The sequence below is a fragment of the Nilaparvata lugens genome, chromosome 3 (genome assembly GCF_014356525.2).
Source record: "Nilaparvata lugens isolate BPH chromosome 3, ASM1435652v1, whole genome shotgun sequence".
Lineage (NCBI taxonomy): Eukaryota > Metazoa > Arthropoda > Insecta > Hemiptera > Delphacidae > Nilaparvata > Nilaparvata lugens.
The window spans coordinates 37246695-37268269 of record NC_052506.1 but is presented as its reverse complement, the minus strand read 5'-3'; the positions used below and the strand labels follow the sequence as shown (position 1 = coordinate 37268269).

The window sequence follows — 21575 nt, the reverse complement described above, 5'->3', positions numbered from 1 at the left end:
CATTCATTTCCAATATTGTTTCAAATTTATAGATTTTTCCATACTTGTCCAGCAATATTTTGCAAAAGTATAATGCTATCCAGATGAATTAAGTTAATACGTATTCACAAAAACATCATGGTATAATTCACACATTCCAACTGTAACAATTATGTAGACTCTTTTGTAATAATTGCGCCTACATGAATTTTTTTAATGATTCAATTATATTCTCATAGGCTGTAACTGAGCCTTTGGAATTGAAAACTCATTTTTCAATTTTGACTTTGCCCATTATATTCTTATATTGAGGATGAGAATTCATTTATTGCCGTAGGCTACTGAATAAATATGAAGAATGGTATTATTAAAAGATCTGTCACTATGAGGATCCACATCAGACAAAAATAGATTTTTAAAAGATTACTCATCCACATTATCTGGTGAATATAGTAGAACATGGATCAATTAATTATCTATAGAAATACTCTGTCAATCTGAGGATTATTGAGATGAATGAGCTCATCTCATTATTTTGTGAATACGGTACTGTACTTCTACGAATCCGAATGCTTTCTACGCAGGCTGCATATTACGTATTATGTGAACAAAATGTTCCTCCAATCTTCTTATCTGTTCGGAAACGTAATAGCATTGCTGCGAACTGCTTATCATGTGAAGCTTGTCTCAATGCAATCGATACATCGATTAGATGTCGTACTGAGAATTGCCATGTGCACTCCGGAATGCTCTCTTTCAATTCTTGTTGAAACAAGAATAGAGTATCAAAATTGAATTCTATGCTTGACGTTCTCAAGCCGTCCAGCCTTCAAGACGTTCTCACCAATCAGATCTACTTGATGACAACGTCATGATGTATCTTTATTGGTACGATTTAGTAATCATTATATTTATAATAAGCGGTTGAATTGTTATTATTATCATTGTTATGATTCAGTAATTATTATATTTATAGTGTTTATACATCATGGTAAAAAGGTGAATTCTATTAACTTATTATTGGAGAAATCTTGAAACTTATGTCCATACCAACCCCCTCAGATAGAGCATGGAGGCAAGATTTTCTATGATTGTGATCCTCAGACTGTAAGTAGATACTTCTTGCATTAGTCTTGCTGCTTCTTCTGCTGCTGCTTTTTGTGTTTGATGTGTAATTTTGTTCTTGACCTGTCTTATGACAGTTTTTTATGTTCTTGACTTGTTCACTTGTGGCCATACCTATGACCACGCCATGAACAGAATCTCATTATTATTATTATGTTCCATTTTTCTTTTTGCGTGATAGCCAATTATTGCGTTTTTTGTGGGGATATTGCAATTTATGCTGGGAAGTTGGCAAGTAGGCTAATTATTACGTTTTGTGCGAACATTGGAATTTATGCTGGCGAACTCAATTTTCATTATACAAGTTACTCTGGAGCTCTAAAGTCCGTTGATTGTCCACAATCACTGATAAGAGGGACCAGGTAATAATTGACTTATCAAAAGTAATTCACAGTTCAATATTCAAACAGATGAATTATTATAGGCTCAAACTAGCTACAGTACAATGATTTAAAAAAATAATTCTTTGATACCGTAATGTAATAATTCAACACAAGAGTAGATGATTTAGAAAAATAAAAACACGGAAAAGTGGACATAAATAAGGTACTGAATTAGCTTTACGCAAAGAAATAGATTTTGTGGACTATTGTCATGCAAGGATATATGAATGCGCTGACTACAATATGAAGAATTCACGGGGAGTGAAGACAAGTTTTTTTGTTGTTTTGGTGGAGCAAGATGCTACCCCGAACCCCAAACAAGCTACCGACCTTCTGTTGGATCTACCTTTCTGTTTTTCATGCACGATAGCGGAGCACACATTGTTGTGCAGGATGAACATCATCTAGCATCTAGCAGACATCTATGCGAGCTAGATAAACTTTCGTCAACGATAAAAATTATTCAAGTTAGTGAAATGTGTAAACTTACAAGACTATCACTGTTGTTGAAAATTCAGATGAAGACAGTAACCGTGACATTGAACGGTGACCACAGACACGACGATAGTATAGCCGTGCCGTTCTAATTGTGGGTGACAGACGGAGAGAGGAAGCACACACTCACACACTCACGGACTGAGCACTGAGTTGACGACTGAGCGAGAGACCTGAAGCGCGTTGAGAGTTGGATTGGGATAGGCTTGTGCACTGCACTGCCCGCTGGGCATCCTAGACACGTGGGTTAGCCAGTGATGCAAAATTCCCTCTTCCAATGTGAAAAGTTCCCTCTCAAGCTGAACTTGACTCGACTTGCCGGCAACTTGACAAGTTATAAGTTGTGTGTGTCGTACACCGTACAAACTTGCTTAAAACTTTATTATAGCCTACGAAGTTAATTTTCCCTTCTTAATAAGGAATTCAACAACAAGCAATACAGTAGAACGTCAATAATCCGGATTAATTGGGACCGGACCCCATCCGGAATATCAAATTATCCGGATTATCGAAATTACGTTAAAAAAATCTGGTGTGGTACACTCACACAACTTTCCTTGCTCCTATTTGAAACTACGATCAGACCAGTACGACTACGATCAGTTCTGTATATGTGTATATATAATTGTTTTCAGAGTACTTTTTCCTTTGTGTAAATTGTGAAATTCGAAGATTTCTACAGACAGATGTTCTACAGATGAAATATCTCGACTATGTGTTCATTTTATGAACTGCGCTACCTACCTACCTCATGCACGAGAAGGAGGTTACTAAGTCCATTTCGCAATGATGGGGTGGACCAATACCTACTATTACTATTAAAGTAATAGTAGGTATTGGGTGGACCCCCCATTAGTTTACCAGAAAGGAGACTCATGCCAGTTGATGAAGCTGATAAATAGCTATCCATGGTATAAATTTGAAGAAAATCTTTAGAGCCATTTTCGAGAAAACCGTGGATAACATGGTTTTTTAGTCATTATCCGCCATTTTTCTCAAGAATATTACGGAGCTCCTGAAATTTTCCCAGAAATGAGACTCATTTCAGTTGATAGGGCTTATAAATAGCTATCCATGGTATGAATTTGAAGAAAATCGTTAGAGCCGTTTTCAAGAAAACCGTGAAAAACATGGTTTTTTAGTAATTATCCGCATTTTTTTCCGCCATTTTGAATTCAATTTTATTGAATTTCCTATTGTCGGATCCTCATGGTATAAGGACCTTAAGTTTAAAATTTCAAGTCAATCGGTTGATTAGGAATGGAGTTATCGTGTTCACAGATATACACATACACACACACACACACATACACACACACAGACCAATACCCAAACATCATGTTTTTGGACTCAGGGGACCTTGAAACGTATAGAAAACTTGAAATTAGGGTACCTTAATTTTTCTTGGAAAGCAATACTTTCCTTACCTATGGTAATAGGGCATAAGGAAAGTAAAAACGGCCAGCACGCACTATTCAAGAAAGCTGTAAAAATTGCATATACAGTATTCAATAATTGGTAGATAGAGTAAAAGGTATATACATTAAAAACGCGTTTTCAAAGCACTGTATCGTATTTTATTTACAGCAACATGTGTATTATTTTAAACAGTACATGTTTATTCCTTTTCGTTAAAAATAATGAATTGTTCAACGAGGTAGCAATAAATCATGACATTGGTATTATAAATGTTATAACTTTTTATTGCTTTGAGATAGGACATTGGTACTTTTGGAACTGAAAATAATCTATATTAGTGATGTATTAGTTTATTAAACTCATATTTGAAAAAAATTGACATTGGTAGTTTTCGCACCAATCCAGAGAAATAACAAGCAATATTGGAGAGTTAAGTACAGTAAAAAAAATAAAAAAATGAAATAAATAATTGGTCATTGATCAAGCAAAAATTGATCAACGACGTAATGAGTCATCAGTTTCTGACTGGTCCATGTTTATTTGATCGACGTTTCTACGACTCAAGTCAACCGCGCAAAAATAGCCTGATGAAAATTAGAACAGATGAGTAATAGGTTGCCAAATAATAAGAGTTGATGAACGTTGTCCACAACTGATTATAAATGAAAATTAATTAATACTTATAAAATACACCTGACTAATTGGCAAAGTCTAAATGGGTGCGGCATGGTGATGAGGGGGGAGACTCAACTGTTCCAATTTCCATCGGTCTATATTCGTGCAGTTGAGTATAGAGAATTCTTCAAAAATATAAATATTATGATGTACGAAGTAGGTAGGTGCACGCCAGCATTTGCTCAATTGAAAATCCATTCTCATTTTTTTCAATTCAGTCTTATATCAATGCTGAAGTGAGCAATTAATTTTACTGAATTCAACAAAATAATCAGTTGTTTTATCAGTTCAGTCCGTTCTCAAAACGTCTACAACCAAGCATTTTCTTTGCTAACTCAAAGAAATTTTTGCGATGTCATTTTATATAGCTCCATAATTCATCAGGTAATGTGGTTGCTCATCAATCATAATAAATAAGAGTCAAAAATCACATAGATCTAGTTGTACGAATAAATTTAGGAGTCGAGTAATTTGAAACATAATTCAGTTAAAAAAATTAAAGTTCCACGATCCTAATCTCTTCTCTTCTTCTCTATACTTATAAAAGGCTAAGCCCCGACAGACTGAAATCACACCACAGCCCAAACTACTGAGCCTAAAAACTTGAAATTTTGCACGATTGTTTATGGTAGCCTGAAAACATCCACTAGGAAAGGATTTTCAGAAATTTGCCCCCCTGAGGGAGCTGGGGCCCCCCCAAAATTCTGAACTTTTTAACCGCTCATTGCACAGCAAAGTCATGAGGAACTATTTTGTTCAGCTACGAAGGAAAATTAGATCTATGCAGAAAAATTTCGATCAGGAGCACAGGGGGGTCCAGGAGAGGACATTTTTCGAAAATTTTTATGTAAAATCACACTACAGCTCAAACTAATTGTCCTACAGACTTGAAACTTTGCACAAATATTCTTCAAACATGCTAGACGCGCACTAAGAACGGATTTTGAGATATTTTGCCTCTAAGGGTTTCAAAGGATGAAAAAGGATCCTATTAAGTAAGGTTATGAACATGGTAAGGTGAGTGCCATTATGGAAATGAGATAATAATTTATTTATTGACATGTGCAATTCTAACATATGTTGTAATCATTGGAAATAACAAAATAATATGATAGAAATTCAAAAAAGAACATCTGTTCTATTATTGCTTTCTACCTGATTCCACTCAACCTCAATAATATTGTTCCGATAATTGATAAATATGTTTAATAATATTATTATTAATATAATAAAAGTATTGTTTTGATAATTAATTATTATCATTAATATAATAATAGTATTGTTTTGGTAATCAATAAATATTTTTATTTTCACAAACTCTGTATAATTTATAATGGTGAATGGGAAACAGCTGCATCAAAGAAATTATCTCAAAACCATAGTTTTGAACTTCGTTTTCCTGATGCAATGTATAAGCCTACACGTGGCATGTATTATTAATTTTTCAGCTAGAACAGTTTTTGAGACAGCTAAATAAACGTCTACAGTTTTATCAATGCTGTATCGGTAATATGAAAACGCATGCAGTTAATATGTCTTCAAATAAATGTGTTGATATCTACATGATAATTATTCTCTACCATTTTCATTTAATAAAAATTTCAAAATTATTCAAGCCTTGATAGAATGATTGACTCACTGTACAGTCAGTCGAAAATTTTAATATTGAAATGAGGGGTATTTTGGCAAGCTGAACAAAAAAGTAAGGTCCTATGCACCTTTTTGATATTATTTCTTCAAATGAAAAATGAGTTTTGTGGGTTGTCAAAAATCCCCCTGAAAGAGAACTATTCATTTTATCCTATATTTAAGTAAAATAACAATGATTTCTGCGTTGAATAACATCTTTCTTGCCAACAAGAATCGAACTCTTTGTGAATTTAGATATGACCTACACTTTAGATTTATATAATTCTATCAATAAATTCATGGAAATTGAAGTACTTTTTCCAGTTAGTTGATGGAATTGATTATCAATAAAGAAAATGATTATAATTTTATCAATACAGGAGTAGTTGAATGAATTATCGATGTACTGAGTTCTTGGTCAACAATAATTCAATATTGGTATTTATCCAATCATTATTTTTCTCAGAAGTCATTTCATTTGAATTAGAAAATATTTATAAGCTCCTATCAATTCATCATTCGTAACAATGAATTCTTCAAAACATGAATTTAATCAAATAAAAAATTGCCCATACTTCTGTATTCATGTTCGCATGTTTTCCACTTGTGATGGATAGCCAAAATATTGTGGATCGAGCTGCACGGCGAATTGTAATCGAGGGCTCTGATTGGCTGAAAAGTTCAGCGTTCGGAGTGAGGTGAGGCGAGCAGTTATAACAGAGGCAAGCGGCACGGCGAATGGTTCGGAGTACGGTACGGCGAATGATTAACAGCTGATTTTCAACATTATGAAACATATGCTCATGTTCGTTGAAAGGCAAGATGTTCGGAGGAATGCACGGTTTGCTGCGCGGTTCGAGGTTCGGTCGGCATGTGTGGACGCACCTTTAGTTGTTACAGGACATTTATACAGATCACAGGCCAAAGCAACATAATAATCTATCCTCTTCTTCTTCTTCTTCTTCTTCTTTTTTCTTCTTCTTCCTCTTCTTCTTTTTCTTCTTCTTCTTCTTCTTCTTCTTCTTCTTCTTCTTCTTCTTCTTCTTCTTCACCACCTTCTTCTTCTTCTTCTTCTTCTACTTCTTCTTCTCCTTCTTCTTCTCCTTCTTCTTATTCTTATTCTTCTTCCTCCTCTTCTCCTTCTTTCTTCTTCTTCTTCTTCTTCTTCTTCTTCAAAATTTTCACTTTTTAACCGTTCATTGCACAGCAAAGTCATGAGGAACTTTTTCGTTCAGGTAGGAAAATTTTGATGTAAAATCACACTACAGCTCAAACTAATTGGCCTACAGACTTGAAACTTTGCACAAATATTCTTCAAACATGCTAGATGCGCACTAAGAACGGATTTTGAGATATTTTGCCTCTAAGGATTTCAAAGGATGAAATAGGATCCTATTAAGTAACTTATGGTAAGGTGAACTCCATATGGAACTGAGATAATTGACACATTATAGTCTAACATATGTTGTAATCATTGGAAAGCTTAAAACAATTTCATCAATTAGCTGATCGAATTGATTTCGCGTTGATTGAGAGCGCGAGCTTGCCACATGTTTGTTCCATTGTTGTACGCTTGGCCAGTTCGGTTTGCACCTTCTATCAGCTGTATATGGAGTCTCATACACTCCGATTAGAACAGAGCACAAAGGTTTTCTTTGGTTAGGAGTTTGTTGATGATTCTTTTTTCAAATTCAAATTTTATTGCCATCAAAAATCACATTGAAAACTTTTTTTAATAGACAACAAGATTACAGAAACAAAATATCAAACATATACCTACATCTATTTGTAGCACGGCCAGAAAAAGACAAACTTGAGTACTAGCCATGAGTTTATTAAATATAACTTAATATATTTTTTTTTGTTAATATTTTGTGAATAAAAATTACGGGTTGATGAGAGATGCGAGTAATTCCTTATATTTGATCCGAATGGTTATTCATAATACAGTAGTCGGGGTCACTGCAATCAAAAATTTTTTATTCTGTACGGTAGCCAATAAATTTCATACGTATTGATTGTCCATAATGTATCCAGTGTCCATAATGGAAGTAATTGAACTACTCAAAATTAATGGCTTACTGGTCCCTCATAGATTTATAGTATTCCTGGTGATTGAGCCTGTCTTTTTCAGCGTTGTCTATTAATAATAAAGCTTAATTTACAACTAGCTTACCCAGCGAACTTCGTACCGCCAATGTATCTCATGTTACACTTGACTTTATTTGGTGAATCATGAAATTTATCTGACAATCAACATGTTCATTTACATCTCAATACGGACTTCCTATGTGCTTAGTCATGCATCATTCATTATTCCGAAAACATATTATTCTTCTCAATCAATTGGTAGTTATATCTATCAGTAAAGTTTTCAATTAAAAAAAAAGGTTATATCAGTGTTTCAAGGAAAAATATTCAATGTTTTCATAGCTGTAGATTGTTGATATATGGTGCAGGAAATATGCGATGTACGATGAATGACACAGAATTCCATATTCTTTCCATTTTAGGATGAATATAAGCTAAGCTAAAATCAAAAAATTGTAAATTATTCTTTCATTCTTCAGTAATTAATGAATGCAATATGAATACTATACAATAAATATATACTCTCTTTCATTAGGTGAATAGTTTTTTCCAACATTTTCCAGTTTCTCAATGATAGGGGAGTGATAATTATTTGTATAGGTCTTCTAAGGAACCATTATCAACAGCTGGTACCAATCAACTACACTTCAACTCCAAACTACCGTTTTAATACCAGTACACAATAATAAAATTTATCACAGGGTGATGTGTTTATTACAGCTGGAAACTTTAGATTCTAAATCATATTATCACAATATGATCTTGAATCATGATCATCTTTTCGTTCTTCAGTAGCCACTCGGCCGAAAATTTCGAAAACATATGTCTGTAAAATGGATTAATAAATAATAATATTATTATTAGCCCCCCTATTAAAATTTCTGTTCAGAAACCATCCCCAATATTCACACAACATATTCCCAAAGTTTCATGCCGTTATGTCAAGTTGTTTTCAAGTCTACAGGGAACAAACAGAAATTCATTTTTTTATAAATGGATTTCCATTCGGCTCAAACAAAAGCCTCTCTAAATGAAGGTAGAATGATAAGGATTCAGTTCTGTTGTTTTAACATTTTTTCAAATCACTTTTAAAAAGTTCATGTAGTACCTACTATTGTGTTTGAGACACTTCTGGCGCTATCATAGTTTCACCACTATTCTGTTCCACAGTCCTATCTCTTGCAGTCGTTAACTATATCTATAATAATTATATAAAGTAAAGCTGGCTTATGCACGTACGGGATAGGAAAATTATGTTTGACGCATCATCACGTCTGAACTACTGGACTAATTAACTTGAAATTTTGCTTATAGATTCTTAATTAACCAAGAATGTTTATAGGCCTATTCTCAATTCTTCAAAATTCTATTACATCAAGTTTTAAAATAGATCCTTGCGAAGCATGGGTTCTTGCTAGTGTATTATATAAACCCGTAGTGACAAATTTACTTTCCATGAATTTTTCAAAGACTCTCATTGCTCAGAATAATATTTGAGAACCTTTCACTTTTCATGGTTGAGTACAGTAACTTATGGGTTTATGCATAGCCACCTCTAATACAGATACCTCTAATCTCTGTATTAGAGTTGGCTATGGTTTATGTTTATACTCTCTTTTTTAGGCAAAATATAAAATTTAGCCAAAACTACAAATCCGATGATATTTTCATGTTTGTTTGAGAAAATATAGCCGTCTGTATTTTTAACATATTCTATCATTCAATAATTATATTTCTACATCATAAAATAATATTGAAATGCGAGCAGTTGTAGAGCGTCTCCAGAGTTTTTCGTTAATTGACCGAGCGAAGTGAGGTCTAAGATTCTAGTCGACGGTTTGGCATTTCTCTTACGGTAATGTTTAAATGTTGCGCATTTACGGCGAAACGTGGTAATAGATTCTTATGAAATTTTACATGTATGTTCCTTTTTAAATTGCGCGTCGACGTATATACAAGGTTTTTTTTGGAAATTTTGCATTTCAAGGATAATATAAAAGGAAAAAGGAGCCTCCTTCATACGCCAATATTAGAGTAAAAATCAGACTATAGAATTATTCATCATAAATCAGCTGACAAGTAAGTGTTGCAAGGTAATAAATTCTTTTACTAATTAATCCAATATTCAGCTATATTTTCAAAACTAATTATTACATTGGTAGTCTAAAGTTTATAAATTTCCTAGCATAGACCTAGTTTAGTCATTAGTATTTTGTTATCTAACTGCTTAACCTAAACACTAATTGGTAAGCCGACAGCCGACCGAAGCAATAATTGTTAGGAATCACTATTAATTTAATAAAATAACTTGGTATTTCTTCAGAAGAATCTTCAAAACTTTATTACTTTTTATTTTTTTGTTGATTATCCCTTTGGCACTGTAAAATTGCAATAAACTAGCCTACCTAACTTACTGCTGAAGCATTTATGTTTTGGAAATTATAAACTTGACACTTGATTCATGTAACATACTTGCAGGATTAGCCTGTACTATACCGACCGAATAAACGCAAACAACCTTTTTAGTCGCATTAAAGATACCGGTAGTTATAGGCAAGAACGATAGTTATACGAGCGTCTTAAACGCGCTGAATCTTTTCTGCTTTTAACCGGTATTATTGTCTCTTTTGGGGTAGACTATATAGGTAAGCAAAATAGAAGCAAAATAAGAGGCCATGCATTTGCAGACGTGCGAAATAAATTCAGCGCGTTATATTGACGCCCGTATATTGGGTCATAGAACGTCTACGCATCTTGAGGAGTAGACTGATGTTACTTATGCCTGCCATAGTATAGCCTATCATAACTTCAGTTCTTACTCTTCAAAGTCAAGAGCTAGGAATGTTGTAATTTAAATGCAGCTCAGTGATCAAGATTCAACCTTCATCCGCTCGCGCCGGTGGAAAATTGGCCGCATTTTTAGAATGTTTGTTATATTTCCTCATCTGGCAATTAGTGAGTAGTGAGAGTGCCATGTAATCCTCCCCCACTATCTTCCCTGACTTTTTCTGCCCTCATCCAGCTCAGTTGGTGACTTGCTTGAGCGTAGGAGTGATTTTTAGAGTGTGACTACCAGTGAGCGGCCAAATTGCCGCCCGCGCAAGCGCTTGTATTGGGATCTACACCAAGAATTTTTCTGCAAATATCTCTTTAAATTTATCATTTTTATTCACATTACAATGCATCATTTTCATCTAAAACCAATTTGTAATGTATTTATTTTTTCAAGTTATCTCCTATGGCTTGTAAAATTGCAATAGCCTTACTGAAAGAAAACATAGAAGCGAATTAGATACTTCTAAGTTTTATTGGATTGTAAACTTTTACTCATTATCAAATAGATATTTATAAAAATTTGTGAGAGGTAACTAAACTTTTTTCATTTCAACCAATTCCTAACATTTCAAATGAACAACTTTTTATACGACTAGTACGGCCGTTATTACACTGATTCTATGACGTAAATGAATTATGAAATGCCTTTGATGAAAGATATTACAGTTATATAATTACATTTATATATTACAATATAAAAATGTACTAATACCATAATAGATCAACTATGGTCATATGTCAATAATTTTATAAATGACATAAAATGATCATAGATAACAAGATAACAAATTCAGTACATGAATAAATAATATAAAACACTTGTGAATTTTCCCCACATAGACAAGTCTGTGTGTGGGGAAAGAGTTCTAATGAAAAATAACTTTGAACTAAAAAGAGAATAATAAATATTTATAATATAACTTGAAAAATTTGAAAGTGAATTAAATTTAGTGAAGAAAGTATAGATGTTTGAATTGAATAAGTACAATATAACTATTACGGTATAGACAGCTTTAACATGGCACAAGATAAAATTTAGAACCTGAAAAATGATAAATTATGAGCAATATATTGATGATGTTGATGTATTTATATATAGATATGATGATGAATATAAGAAAAATATATACAGAGTTAAAGTCGGTAAGAGGATTAGATGAGCTGATCAGCGGCATCCCTGCCGGTTTCAAATAACCATATATTTAAAGATCGTTTATATATGCTAACGCTTAGGGGTTGTATTTGCTTTAAATTAAAAACATGTCATCATAGTCTAATACCAGCCTTGAAACTTCTCAAAGGATACATATATATTAAAGGTCATTTTAAGCTATATGATTAATCAAAATCGTATTATATCCCTGTAATATCCTATATTATAGGGTAGTACTTGTAATCAGTGACATTGGAAATATATTATACACTTTGGGAATGAATAAACCTAAAAAAAAACAAGAGCGGCCAAATTGCCGCTGCGCGAGCGGAATTGTAACTCCACAAGGCGCGAGCGGATGAAGGTTAATAATAATGTAGCTTATATTAATCAAAATTTGAATAAGAAATTCGGATGTCATTTTTGTTCAACATTACTCATTGATAATTCCTAGTAACGGTAAAATGCTTCACGCAAGTAATTCACAACAAATCTGAGTAAATGCCTTGTTTGTATTCAATTTTCAAGACTAAATAACCATGTCAGATCTAGTAGTAATAACTTAAAAAATTCATTTTACAGCTAAGATTCAGTCATTGAAGAAATCAGCTCCAAAGGGTGACAAAAAGAAGAAGAGGGAAATTACTGAAGAAATCAGTCGTTTAGAATTGGAAATGGAGAAAAGACACGATGAGGAAATGGCTCAATTATGTGGTATCAATGCTAATGTAAGTATATTAATTTTTCAAGGATAATTCACGCCTATTAAAAAAAATTGAATAAATATATAATGTTGAATTATATTGTATTACATATTATAGTATTATATTGTATTGTATTATACCGGGTGATTCATAAAGGACTTTACAACTTTGAAAATTTATATAAATCTTATTAAACAAGGTACAGAGCTGGCTTTGGTGTTGTATTAAAGGAAAACACTTCATGTTTTTCTTACCTTAAACTAAAGATTTTCTATGTGACTTCCGTTGGTTATCCTGCAGACATCCCATCAAAAGTTGATTTCTTCCCAGACTCGCACTAGCATTTCAGGTGTAACTTGCTCAACAGCAGCGCAAATCCTTGCTCTAAGTTCAGGTAGAGTGTTTGGAAAAGGAGTACGTACACCATAATTTATCTTTTAGGAAACCCCACAAGAATAAAAACCAGCGGTGTTGGGTCTGGGGAACGAGGGGGTCATGCAATTGATGCATTATGGCCAATCCACTGATTTGGAAAGCGGTCATTAAGAAAATCCCGGACGTCAGTCAGATAGTGTAGTGGTGCGCCATCTTGCATAAGGAAAACATTTCGTTTTCGGTCATTCTCATCGATCTGTGGTATCAAAAACTTTTACAACATGTCAAGGTACACTATGCCATTTTCAAACCAAAACACACATCTAGCACGCTCGGGTCCAGTGAAGACAGCTATCTTTGACGTAACTGCCGCTAGCGCTTGTGCGGCGCGACCAGGCACTAGCGGACTACGCGAGTCAAAACTTGGAATGTTTTTCTTAAAAAAAAAACACCAAAACCAGCTCCGTACGTTGTTTAATAAGATTTATATGTATTTTCAAAGTTGTAAAGTTCTTTTTGAATCACTCGGTATATTATATTTGCAAGGGATATAACTTTTTCAAACTGCAAGAGAGTAAAACGTGTAAACCCAGTGCAACACCCTTCTACTGGAGTCCTTTTTCTGCATCATTTATAATTTCATACATTAGTCCAGTCAAATAGTAATTTCTCCAGGAAACAGTTCCGAAAGAATTTTTCGCAACGGTTTTATATGAATTTTGAGGTGCTAAATTTGAATCTGAAATTTGCTGACAAGCCAGACGCCCTGCCCTCTTCACCCCTAAAATCCAAATTCTGGGACTTTTTCATTTTCTACAAAATCAAAGATAATAGAAGAATTTCCAATAAATTGAGTTGTCGCGACGGATTCTACCTTTTTTGATTTTGGAGCTACAGATTTTCAAAATGAGGTATTTTTTTCAAATTCTGGAAAATCACTACTTCTACTCTATACAACTTGGGTTATCATAAAGTTTTGATGAAAAATCACATTTCATGTGAAAGTACAATTAATTCTGAACAAGATTCCTTAGAAATTTTTGGGGGAATAATTGCAAACATAGAAAACCAAGTCCTACAGCCAAAATACCAATATTTTATCGTATCACCTTCTGAAGGCCTTCCTAACCAAACAAATCAATATTTTGGCTGATATCATTATAGGCTACAAGGGTTGTGTTCTATCAGAATCGCCGGTGGATGCCCTTAATTTCAGTATTTCCTAGTGGAGAGGCATATCTGTAGGACATGGTTTTCTATTTTTGCGAGTATTCTCTTCCCCCTAAACTAATTTTGAAAAATCACAAGGAATCTTCTTCAGAATTGATTATACTGTACTTTCATCTAATATTCATTTTTTCGTCATTACTTTGTAGTATTTCAAATTGTATAGAGTAGAAGTAGGGGAGTAAATTTCCAGTATTTAAAAAACCTTGAAAAATACTCCTTTTTTGAAAATCTGTTGCTCCAAAACCAAAAATCGTAGAATACTGCACAACCACTCAATTAATTGGGAGTTCTATTATTTTTAATTTTGTAGAAAACGTTTCTTCCCGAAAAAATCCGAGGCTATCGAGATAAAATGGAAACATTGAAAAAATTCCAAAAATTTGGAGGTTTTTAGGGGTGACTCTGGCATGACTACAAATTTCAGATTCGAAATCAGCGCCCCAAAATACTTATAAAATCGTTGAGAAGAATTCTTTCGGAGATGTTTACCATTTGATTGGACTACATAATTGAAATCATTGGATAAGAAATGTTTGGGTTTGGGTGTTATTGGGCCCTTTCTGGGTACATGAAAGGTGGTAAATTGCCTGATTCACAATTTACCCGGTAAAAAGTTCCGCGTCCAATGTTAACAATTTTGACAGATTCTGTATCAGATACTAGTTCCAGTAGCAAATTTCTGCCCCACAGTCAAAGCCTGGTAAATTGTGACAGTACCATGTTTGAAGAGCTCTGATTGGTCGATTGAATTGTAGTCTCCTTGCTTCTCTACGCATGCGCAGGCAAAACAAACTATCTTCTGCTTTTTCCACATTTTAGAACCATTCTATTGTCTATTGAACTATTATGAAAGATTAACCCGTCCTGACAACATAATAATAATAATAATAATAAAATGTTCCAGTTACAACATAGCCAACCTAGAACCTTTGATCTGTAATAGCATAGCCACCTCTAATACAAGGCCGCGGCCTACGGTGTTGCAACGTCGCAGTGTAGGCCTACAATCTAATACATGATTGGTGAAAAAGATCAGCTGCTATTTTTTTAATCTTTTTCACCAATCATGTATTAGATTGTAGGCCTACACTGCGACGTTGCAATATCGTAGGCCGCGGCCTTGTATTAGAGGTAGCTATGGTAATAGCCAACATAAAATTTTTACGTGCACCAGCACCAACTACTTCATTTGAATTTGTACTATTGCTTTAAATCATAAAACTAATTTAATAATGGAAATAATTATTATGATACACTACAGCGGTCTTTGTCAATTTACGCAGCTACGCTACGACACTCTTTGGTGGAAATTAATTTCAAAAGTGTGTGCCAAAAACCTGAATCGAAGATCTGAAGTGGTGTTCCATGGGAACAAGTAGTTTTGCACCAGTCACGTGATGTAACAATGTACGATTGGAACTGGGACAATTTACTGTACACAGAACGTACACAATGTATTGATAATGATTCATAATATTATAGAATTAGCCTAAATGATCTCTTATTACCTATGCAATAGTAAGAGCTTAACCCTATTTATCATTTAAAAAAAAAAAGATTACACAGTATTGAATATTATGAAGAATTGATTCGATATGAGATCTCTTTTGAACAAAAAATGTCGCTGCGGACAGGATTCGAACCTGTGCGGGTAGAACCCATTGGATTTCAAGTCCAACTCCTTAACCACTCGGACACCGCAGCTTGCAATGTCTCACTTCATCAATATTGTTGTTGAATATTCGAAGGTCATTAGCATTCAAATAACATCTCGACATCTGTCTCACTTGCTGAGTAAACAATAGTAGTATTGATAACAGATGGCTGAATCGACAGTAAATCATTCAACAATTTTGCTGGTTATGCTCTCTCCAATCATTGTAATTTGTAACAAATGCATTTTAATTTTTAATCAAATAGTAACTCAATTGAAATTGAAAAAAAACTTCATGTAACTTCATGAAATAATTGGTAATATTGAAGAAAATACAATAATGATCGTTTATTTTAATAGAGCTACTTGTCTCTTGATAATGGTGTGATTGACCGAAATTAGTACCTTTTAAAAATCTCGAAGAAAATGAAAATAAAGATACTAGTAATTATTCCACGCAATTATGAAATAATTAATACTTAATCTGAACATATGCAATATATATTGCCTTTCTCCAAAATCGCTTGTAACTTGTAAAACATTCAATAATAAATAAAATGAAAACAACATTTCAACTAACGCAATAATTAGGCTATACAAAAAAATCGACCAAGAAAAAGAGATGCATTTACTTGTAGTAAACTACTAAGCTACTGTTCCAAATTGAATTGTAACTCTTTCAGCTTTCTATCATTATTTTCTTGAGCATTGAATCAACTTTATTGCTCCCAACTAAAATCAAATAATCTTGGCGAAAAATTATTAGGTTACAAGTAAATTAATATGTACTTTTCAAACTAAAGGATACAATGTAAATAAATATAATAAAAATAAATGATGCATATTCGTATAAAGCAATTAATGAGCTAGAATAAGATTCTGCTTGATTAATAGCTAGCGCAATTTGTTCGCAAAAAGTGTTCAAAACTCGGCTTTTAGCATAGCCACCTCTAATTCACCTCTGTATTAGAGGTGGCTATGCTTCTAGTCATGGTCATGTTCTATTATCAAAGCTCTCCTGCCAGTAGGTGTATTTTCTTAAGAAGTTTCCTCCTGGATTCTATGAATTCACTTCTATTTTTAAAGCTCTCCTGCTGGTAGGTGTGAGTTCTTGAGAAGTTTTCTTTTGGATTCTATTAATTCACTGATGCGTTGTATTGGTCAATTTTAGATAACCAATGTGACGGATGAAATGAACAATTTGAGTGTTGACGGGGAAACAGCTGACGACGACTTGGACGAAGTTCCTGGCTTGAGGCAACACAGGCTGACTAAGGCGCAACGCAGAAGAGACAAGAAAGCAACCATTCTGAAGGAACGCGAACTGAGAATATCCGAACAAGAGGTGCAGAACATTCATGGAGCCAGGAACGTTGAGACTGAAACCATCAAGAAAATTCTGAAGCAAAGAGATCTCATGATTTACGAAATTCCGTCTGATGGAAACTGGTATGCGATTATTCTATACTCAACAATTTATTCTTTTTAATGATATAATATGTTGGATTTAGGGCTTTTCATATTTGAGTGTCATCCTGTATGATGCTTTGCTGCTGATTTATCATCATTCATATTTTTTTGAATTGATTAGAACATCTATAATAATTATAAATAATCAATAATCATTAGATTAGAACAATAATTGATTAGAATATGAATTATTTTAGAAATGCCTAGCAAACCGAATAATTATTTTGGCATGGATTAGGCTGTCCGCTAACGACAGGACAAGTGTGTCGAGTGTGATGTGTGAATGGATAATTATGTCTTCGAACGAAAAATACATACACGCAAAAGGCTCTAACGAGAAACAGCTGTTTTTCAGAAGCTTCTAACATGAAATAAAACAAACCACTGGAAAATTACAAATTGAAATTATACAAAAATAATTTAACATCAAATAGAGCAGCAAATAGAAAACAAAAAATCAATGATACGAAAACAAACCTCAAAAAATGTTGTTCGAAGCCTGTTGTATTACTGATGACAGAACTTAACACCCTTGTTCTATCGTCAGTGGACACCCTTACATTGTTCAACTAACATTTTTATTTAGCGCGGTATTTAGATGAAAACAGTAGGGGTCACGAAATGTGTGCGCAATGGCCAGCCAGCTAGATTGCGTCATCGCCGCACAGACGATTTTCAACACCTATTGGCAATTTTTATGAATCTTATTCGTTAGAAACAGATGATTGGATATAAAATGACGTCAGCTACACCGGAAATTTAGCACAAACATGCGCGTGACAACCATCTTCTTATAAATATACCGTGATATTTGGTAGATATTCCCCAATTCTTGCGTAGAGGAGACTCACCAGAACGTTGCTCGTATATGTGATAGTTAATTAACAGATGTAACTGACTATGTTTCCTACCAGTTCACTCTAGGTTGCACTCAAATACTGAGAAATAACAATTAGCTTAGTTTATCCAGGCTTGCAAGGCAAGTTCCATTGCAATTTGCTCGTAATGTTGTGCGTTGACCACGAATTTGAAAATCTATCTTTTTTCCCGTGAAAAGAGTATAAACCTTTACTATTATTATCTCTTTTCTGCATAGGGCTACTTGTAATATTAATATAAAGAAAATAAAAATCTCAGTACCCTTTTTTTGAAATATTTTATCACTACATGTTTCGGACATTTATGCCATTTTCAAGTGACACCAATCACTAATATATTTCAAAAAAAAGGGTACTGAGATTTTTATTTTCTTTATATTTACCTTTACTATTACTATTAAAATCTTAAATACAGGCCTAAGCAAATACTGGGCCTAGTGACATTACTATTAAACTCTTAGATACAGAACTGTCACCTTTACTAGTAGTTGGTGAATTTTAGGAAACTGAAAAACTAATTCTGGTGGAATTTCTTCAATTTTATTAAAATTTGTGAGCAAAACATCTACTCCTCACAGAATCTCTCAACTCTAGCTAGAAGATTGATAAATTGTTGAACAACATTGATGAACCATCGTGAGACTGTAATTGAAACTCACTTATAACTACTTATAACCCACAAAATTATGTTTTACTATTGATAAATCAATTCCTGATATTTTGTAGTAGAATGAGTTGAATGTCAGTTGCCAAACAGCAATATTATGCTATTATTGCAGTTTATACTGTGCAATCGAACATCAGCTGAAGACAGAGGAGGGTCTCGGGGCTCCCGGCGTCAAAGAGTTGAGACTGATGACGAGCAAATTTTTGAGAGAGAACAGTGTCGATTTCCTGCCATATCTCAGTCACCCGGACACTGGCGAAATGCTCACTGAAGTCCAGTTCCAAGATTACTGTGATCAAGTGGCTAATACACCTGCCTGGGGAGGAGAGGTCGAGGTAGGTGATCATCTGATTTAAATTTTAATTCATTATGAACTAGCAGTTCTGTGAACAGTACACCTCGCGTTCAGTAAGTTATATTGACCTGTTATGTTTTCCCAAAAATTAATGAATAATTTATCAATTTGAAATGTCTAGAGAAAATCCTAAATAAACATAGAACTTTCTGTCCAATCGTATCGTGACGTGTCGTCCCGGAATGTGAATGTGAGCGCTGTTATCAGGTCTGGCTGCAACTGTCTACAACGTTGATGGAAAGATACATTTTCAAAATGTTCGATGTTTTTTAACGGGTAGTAGTCAACTGTCTACTAACGTTGATGGAAAGATACATTTTCAAGATGTTCGATGTTTTTGAACGGGTAGTATTATAGTCCACTAAACAGCTGATTTATGATGAATAATTCTATAGTCTGATTTTTACTCTAATATTGGCGTATGAAGGAGGCTCCTTTTTCCTTTTATATTATCCTTGAAATGCAAAATTTCCAAAAACCTTGTATATACGTCGACGCGCAATTCAAAAAGGAACATAACTGTCAAATTTCATGAAAATCTATTACCGCGTTTCGCCGTAAATGCGCAACATATAAACATTAAGAGAAATGCCAAACCGTCGACTCAAATCTTAGACCTCATTTCGCTCAGTCAATAAATTGCTATATGAATACTTATTGCTCTATAGTCGGTTCTGGGAGCTGAGAGAAGACCGCTTATAGCGGCCCATACACTGCTCGAGGATTGTGGCTCGCGGATGTGCATTGCACATCCTGCCATTTTTTGTATTGGCACGACCAGCTTGGCATAGCACGATGAGCGCCATACACTGCAAATTCAGTTCGCTTCGTGCCGTGCTAGAAGTCGTTTGTGAAAGTGATATTTTTTGGCCTGGCGTGACGGAAATCAAACCTTTCCGCCTTTCCGCCTTTCCGGATTGCCATCGTGCTGTGCAATGCAGGACGTGCTTAGCACGACATTCCTCACACACTGGCACGATGATTCCTTTTTTGACCCGTCCTGCAAGCACGACATGCAATGATGGACCAGTGTATGAGTCGATATAAAAGGCCATAAAAGGAAGGATCGAGCCCAGTGTGTGAGGAATGTCGTGCTAAGCACGTCCTACAATTCACGGCACGATGGCAATCCGGAAAGGTTTGATTTCCGCACGTTTTTGGGCCACTCTGTATCTAGCACAAGGTAATTTTGCATGAAGAAATTGGTTCTGGACTTCTCTTATGTACCCAAATAATATATTAGAAAATCAGAACTACAATTTAAATTGCAAGCACACCCCTTTTCTAATGTCTATATTGACTGAACTATCAATCATTACATTAACATAGAATTTTAATCCTAGTAAGTCATCCGTAAGATCATCAAAACTAAAACCATAACTTAATGACCTCGAAGTGGTTTTGAAAGTGGAAATGTTTCTTTGCAGCTGACATTAGAGGAAATAATTTAGGCTGTGATGAGCTTTCAATACCATTTATTAATCCTGGTTAGCAATGCAACATAAATATTGTAATTTGCGTCGTGCTCATTTGTATAATAAATAATGTTGTATTGCTCGTTTTATCTGAAAGTGTTATCTCGGTTTGTCGACAGTTGAGAGCGCTGTCGCATCTGCTGAAGTGCAGGTTCGAGATAATCCAGTCGAGCGGTGCGCCGATTGTGATTGGAGGGGAGTACAAGGGAGGAAAGCAGCTGGTGCTCACCTACCATCGGCACATGTATGGGCTGGGCGAGCACTACAACTCGGTCCAGCCCTACCAAGTCGAGGAGAACGGCACTGAACCCATTTCATAGCACCTAATGCAATACAACTTGTTATGCAATTTAATAGAAGAATTCGCAAAAATATCAAACCAGATATTGTAACCTTTTTTTGTGCAACAGTTTGTCCCCTCCATGTAATTTTCGTGAGTCACAAATTGGTATTATTAGTAAACTTGCAATTCCGTTGGGTGTATAATTGCACTCGAATTAGATTTCATACAGATGATTCAATGATGTTTCTTTCCCTTGTTTGAAACACGTATGGTTAGTAGGCCTGCCATATATCACTCCATGTAGTACCTCCTTATCCGCTGTGTTTCAATTACTGTTTGAAAATCAATGTATATTTTGGAATCGATTAATTGAAATGAAGGTAGGGGTTTATCAAGCTATAGAAATTCAGTGTTGGGTTTTCGATCATCAATGATTTCCTTCATACATGTTGTGTATGTTACAATCTAGTCGATTTTATTGATTTATTTATTAAACTAGTAAACTTTGAATTCTCAAATAATCACCGCAGGTAATAAGTATTTATGTATTAGAATACTAAACAGTTGTGATTGGATTCTTTTTTATATAATTGCTTTTAGCTCAGTAGATTGAATGGTTTGTTTGCAGTATCACTGGGAAGTCAAAGTTTGTCCCGAATTTAATGAAAAATAAACTATATGTTCTGAGTTTTTGCATTGT

General features: G+C 34.4%; 2 protein-coding genes and 1 non-coding gene across 8 annotated transcripts in view; 1 reads left to right on the top strand and 2 right to left on the bottom strand.

Annotated features, from left to right (window-relative positions):
* LOC111044715 overlaps positions 1–2175 on the bottom strand; it is a 36607-nt gene extending 34432 nt beyond the window's left edge. The window contains exon 1 of one of the 3 annotated variants that reach the window (XM_039423665.1): positions 1978–2175. The gene's annotated coding sequence lies outside the window, so the exon portion shown is untranslated. The remainder of the gene's footprint in view (positions 1–1977) is intronic. The other 2 variants (XM_039423661.1, XM_039423663.1) reach the window with 2 other exon arrangements.
* Positions 686–21565, top strand: LOC111044717 (deubiquitinase OTUD6B). 4 transcript variants are annotated; one of them, XM_039423676.1, is made up of 5 exons: positions 686–867; positions 12367–12512; positions 16919–17196; positions 18875–19097; positions 20712–21565. In XM_039423676.1, the coding sequence occupies exons 2-5, from the start codon at positions 12459–12461 to the stop codon at positions 20910–20912; spliced, it is 756 nt and encodes a 251-aa protein (XP_039279610.1). In that variant the 5' UTR covers positions 686–867; positions 12367–12458; the 3' UTR covers positions 20913–21565. The 4 variants fall into 4 exon arrangements, with proteins under 4 accessions (XP_039279610.1, XP_039279612.1, XP_039279611.1 ...); XM_039423678.1 differs by lacking the exon at positions 686–867 and adding an exon at positions 963–978; XM_039423677.1 differs by lacking the exon at positions 686–867 and adding an exon at positions 1071–1086.
* Positions 15716–15797, bottom strand: Trnas-uga. Its single transcript has one exon. It is a non-coding gene; the product is annotated as a tRNA-Ser (tRNA).
* Positions 21566–21575: the final 10 nt, after the last annotated feature.